Raw genomic sequence first — 5,640 nt, 5'->3', positions numbered from 1 at the left:
AACCTAATATATTGTCTGCTGGAATGTAAAGATATTTTTCTTTAAGTATATTTATTTTTATTTATATACATGTACATATTTTTTTATTATAATTATTTTGTATACTGTTATACTGTGTATACTGTGGCCTTGCTGTTGTTTCAGTCTGTTTCTATTTCTTCAGGTATACATGATCAGTGTCCCTACTAGAAGCTGTATGATAAGGTCTAAAGTTTTAAGGTCTAAAGGTCTAAGTTTTGTTAATGGTTAACAGGCTAAATGGTTTAAGTTTAATAAATAATGTAATAATGCTTTAAAAATACGTTATAATATAATAAGACAAACAAATATTGAGTTGCCAGGTTGTGAAAAATCCCTGGTTGGTGTTTATTCTTTCTATTTGGTAATAATGCAGTTATAAATGTTGGTAATTCATTTTTAAATGCTCCTGTGTTTCTTACTTTCTAAGAGTTTGAATCCATCAGGTTGTCAGTAGCTGGGTTTTGGTCCATCTGCAGTCCTTCTCTAGAAATAAGTGGTCAGAGACCAATGAAGGGGAATTCATTTGGAGTTATTAAATTGCTTATAATTGGTCTACAAAGCATTAGAAGATGATTTATTAATAATTTGATAATAATTAATAAAGCAATAGCTTACAACGTATATTATTATATAATATATGTTTATATATATTTATAAGCAATATTTTAATAAAATAAAATATTAAAAGTGTGTGTGTGTGTGTGTGTGTGTGTGTGTGCGCGCGCGCGCGTGGAAACGCCTTTTCATTACATTACATCACGGACGGGGTTAAGTGTAGCACATCCGCCTCTGTTAGTTTCACTTTCACTTCCCATAACCGCCCACTCTAGAAATACCTAAAACGCCTCAAATTTTTTTTTATGGCTGAGAGTTTCTTCCCCTAGAAGTGGTGTCATCACTGTTTTTAATCTCAATTCCTCTTCAGATCGTCCGCGTCTGTGCTCAACTTTCGACGCTAAAAGATAGGCTCTCTCAGTAATCCTTTGTTTTTCCTTTAGGCCTAAATTACGTACTTTCATGATAGTTTAGCATACGGAACTCAAATCTAACGCAGTATTTAATCCGATCCGGTTTGTAGGCATACCGATCCACCGTGAAAGATCCTTATTTGTCAATCATCATTAGGTCATCGTCTTCCTGCGTCCATGGCTCTTCAAGACAGACATCTGCTTCATGATATTAATCTAATAGCCGAGTCTCTTAGCAGCAGTGAACGCAGTTTGCTCCTCTACTTGTGTGAAAACTTGGACACGGACGACAGTGTGACTTTTCTGAAGGAAATATTGAGGTCTAAAGCGACGAGCTGTGAGGACGGTCGCCTGTTTCTGGCAGAGCTCGTACTGCAGTTGAGACGTTTTGATATCCTGAGGAAGGTGTTCAGAATCAGCAGGGACGAGGTGGAGAGGAGTCTGAAGTACAGGGAAGTTCTGCCAAGATTCAGGTGAGATATGCTTTAAGATATCTAATGAATGCTAAATATGTCTAACAAGCCAAGTTAACATACATGTGGCTCTTTTGAATGACCATTGTCTTCCTCACTGCAGAGTACTGATGGCTAATATAAGTGAGGATATGGCCAGTGAAGATCTGGACAGTGTGAAATTCTTGTTAGGTGGCACGGTCCCCCGAGAGAGGATGGACAAGGCAAAGGTGAAAGAATGACTGTACACTGGTTCCTGTGTGTGTGGGTGGGGGGGGGGGGGGGGGGGGGGGGGGGGGGTGGTGACCTCTTCCCGCCCCCCCCATAAAATGTCAAAACCTTTTTTTTTTTTCGTTTTGCATACCACAGACATGTTGCTTCTTTTACACTCTGAAAAGAAACCCCACTCTCTTGTGTGACAGAATTTCCTGGACATAATTACTGAACTAGAGAAGCTGGATAAAGTTTCATCTGAACAGGTGGACTTTGTAGAGGAATGCTTAAGAGACATCGGCAGGGTCGACCTAGCCAAAAAAGTAAATATGTACAAGACAACAGGTGAGTGTATTTCCCGTTTGCCTTTTAATACTGAATGACTCACTGAATGACTCAAATGTATACAGAATTAATTAATCACATGGAAGAAAATGCCCCATGAGAAAATGTGAAATGAAACTCATATGTGGGACTTGTGAGCTATTTATAATATTCATACTTACAGTAAAAGGAATTTCAAGTATGACATTTTTACATATTATTTAGATAGGAAAAATGTAGAGAAGTGAACTGATAAAGAAGAATAAAGTAGAATACCTGGCACAGGAAACATATGATTTGATCCCCACGAAGTACTGTAAATTCACATGTACATTGATCCTAAAGCATGCATGTTTAAAAAGTACAGTCAGCTCATTAACTAACTTATACTTTTATGAACAAATAACACAAACAGTATACAAAGTACCTAAAATTATTACTTATATTTACTTGTATTTCTCTCTGTTTACACCTTTTCACAGCTGCAACATCAGAACAATGTTCGTGTCAACAGCGAAGGCTCAGAGTTCCTGTGAGTAAGACAGTGTATAAAAGATCATGCTTATTTTTTTTATATATTTTTTTTTGTCTCATGAAATTAATACTTCTGAAAAACATCTGCTCTTTAGTTTCAGACCCCCACCACAAATAGTTCCCATTCTCCACGGCAAACAAGACTGGGACAGTCCCTCCACATTGGTAAGGCATTAGCGAATTATAAAGGCCAAAGTGCTTAGCAGAGAAATGTCACAATAACCGTTTCAGGACAAGGGAACTGCTATTGGCAATTGTTATGTTATATTTACCTAGTAGAGTTGGAAAGCCCCTGCTCTATCAGTGCATTTCACTGTAGTGTTGACCTTCTTATCATCACTTTCATTTCAGCTACTGAAAACATACCAATGCCTGCATACAGAGAGCAGAACTATCAGGTAAAGTATGTGCTGATAACTTTCTTTGTTGTGTTTTTCAGCAGCAATTTACGTGCATTAATGAAATGTTTCTTCTTGCTCCTTTGTGTTGCAGAGTCCACTAGATGGGTACAAATTTAACACTGACCCCAGAGGAGTATGTGTTATCATAGACTGTGTTGGTAATGATGGAGGTGAGACACAAAACACTTTGTACCCACAATCAGAATATACTACTGAATAATTATGTTTGCTTTGGATTAGAGCTGAAACAACCAGTTGATTAATTGATGAGTCCACTGACAGAAAATTAATCTGCAGATATTTTCATAGTTGATTTATCATTTTATTCATTCGTGAAGGAAAAAATATAAACATTCCCTGGTTCCAGCCTCTCATTTGTGAGGATTTGAAACTATTCTTTGTCTCATTTAATAGTAAACTTGATATCTTTGAGGTTTTGGACTGTTGGTTGGGCAAAAGAAGACATTTTAAGCCACTTTTTAGTAGCAGCCCTGGTATGATAATGTTTTATTTATTTATTTAGTGACTTTCCATCAGGGTAAAACTTATATGCATGGTTTCATCTTTCCTTACTCCCTCAGAGATGTTGGAAGATACATTTAAGACTCTTCACTTCAATGTGGTCCTCCACAAATTGCTGAGTGTGGATGACACTCTTTCAACTCTCAGAGGGATTTTTAGACAGAGAGAAAACCATGGAGGCGATGGCTTCGTCTGCTGCATCATTAGCCGCGGCACGGCCAGTCATCTCCTGGCTACAGACTCGTACGGCGCAGGTCTACATCTTGACATGGTCAGACGTCTTTTCAATGCGGATGCGTGCCCCATGCTGGCTGGCAAACCCAAACTCTTCTTCATCCAGAGGTACGGTGTCCCCGAGTTCCAGCCCTCTGCCAGGATGGAGCATCGGGATGAGGATCTGGAGACAGATGGCTGTAATTCAGTTCCTACAGATGCAGACGTGTTTTGGAGTCACTGCTGGACGGATGAACATCACCTGCAGCAAGGTTATCATCGCTCCATTTACCTGAAGGCTCTGACAGATGCCTTACACAAGGGCCAGAGGAGGTACAGGCAAACAACCAAAAGCATCATTTTTTGAGCTAAATTCATAAATTCATCATCTCATTCTTCTGGTTAGAATTGTACAGTTTCCATGTGAGTTATATTTAGTTTATTATGTACAGGACTAAACTATTGTTTGTGTTCCGACAGGAAAACATCTCTTTTCCATGTTCATACCGAGGTGAATGGGGCCGTCTATGAACATAACCGCAGGAATCCTGGAGAGGAATACCACATCGAACTGAAACATACTCTAAGGAAAGAGCTTTACTTACAATAGAGGATTTATAACCATCACTTTCACCAAACCCTCAATACTGTCAATCAGATCTATACATAGCCTACCCCTTGCCAGAGAAGAACCTGTTGTTGTATTGTTTTTTTTTACTGTGTCTACTATGACACCTACTGGCTGTATAAACTCAAAACACTTAAATTTATTTTCACAGATGAAGGAGCAAAACTTAAGTAAGTACTTGTTATGAAGTGTACTTATTTAATGTTTGGATATTGTCACTAAATATGTATTTGTAATTTGTACATTTTTTTAATAGTTCGATAACCAATACAAACAATATGCGCACAAAACAAAACAACAATAACAGTAAGTAGTTAAAAACAACCCAAGACAAAGATTTTAGCTCAATAAAAAGCATAATTAAAACCTGTTATTTTACACTTAAATTATATTGTATGTAACTTGTCTTTTGAAGCATTAATGTGAATAGCCTTTTTCTTGCCATACACAGTGCAGCTAAGGCAGGTATGGAGACATAGTCCATGCTTGTAAAGTTTTCATTGTCAGTATTACTGTTTTTTAACCCTGTGTTGAAATATGAAAAGAATTTGTGATGATGAAGACTGTTATAAACACTATATATGATATTTATCTATCTATCTACCTATCTGTCTATTTACAAAAACTTTTATATTTGTAATTTTTATTTGATTTTTAATTCAGATTTTTTCACTCTGATTCATGCATCTTATAGTTTTTGTCTTTTTTTATAAAGCACTCTGTAACTTGTTTTTGAAAAGCGACATGTAAATAAACACAACTTTTTATATTAATATTAACATATATGAGATACCAGTTTCCAAAATAGCAATTCATTCTAGGCACTGCTATATTATTACATTTAAAGGGTACTGACAAAATTTAAGATTTAAGTGTAAATTTAACAAAGAGCAGCTATTTTTTATGATTTAAAACAAACTTAACAATATAGTCAAACAATTTGTACCTCAAGTAATTTGAAAGCTACTTAATGTATTTATGCATTTCAGTGTCTTTAGACTTTTGTGTTTGCCGTGGATTTTTTTTCCCTTTAAATGTTTGTTATTCTACTGTTTATGTTTGCTACACCACAATAAAGTTAATATATACTGTATCTAAATAATGACTAATAAAATATGTGTGACATTATGTTCAGTGTCAGTAGTATCATTCCACCTTTTGTAAAGCCACAACTAATACAAATAGAATGATTTCCTAAACTTGTAAGTATTTGTTTACACTTTTGTCTTTACAAAATGGAGTTATGATTGTAACTGAGCTTCAGTAAGCAGGATCAAACCTCAAATGAGATGAACTGCTCCCATTTGTTCTTTGCTTTATGGAACCCTCCTCTTCATCTCTGTCTGTTTACCTGTGTCTTCAGG

General features: G+C 36.3%; 1 protein-coding gene across 1 annotated transcript; it reads left to right on the top strand.

Moving 5' to 3' along the window:
* Window positions 1-803: 803 nt before the first annotated feature.
* Window positions 804-5,404, top strand: LOC121907074 (CASP8 and FADD-like apoptosis regulator). The gene is made up of 9 exons (XM_042426419.1): window positions 804-1,462; window positions 1,566-1,671; window positions 1,864-1,999; window positions 2,461-2,510; window positions 2,608-2,677; window positions 2,864-2,910; window positions 3,005-3,083; window positions 3,495-3,981; window positions 4,129-5,404. Exons 1-9 carry the CDS (start codon window positions 1,167-1,169, stop codon window positions 4,256-4,258), a joined length of 1,401 nt encoding a protein of 466 aa, XP_042282353.1. The 5' UTR covers window positions 804-1,166; the 3' UTR covers window positions 4,259-5,404.
* Window positions 5,405-5,640: the final 236 nt, after the last annotated feature.

Source organism: Thunnus maccoyii, chromosome 11 (assembly GCF_910596095.1).
Source record: "Thunnus maccoyii chromosome 11, fThuMac1.1, whole genome shotgun sequence".
NCBI classification, from domain to species: domain Eukaryota; kingdom Metazoa; phylum Chordata; class Actinopteri; order Scombriformes; family Scombridae; genus Thunnus; species Thunnus maccoyii.
This window is presented reverse-complemented; position numbering and strand designations above follow the sequence as displayed.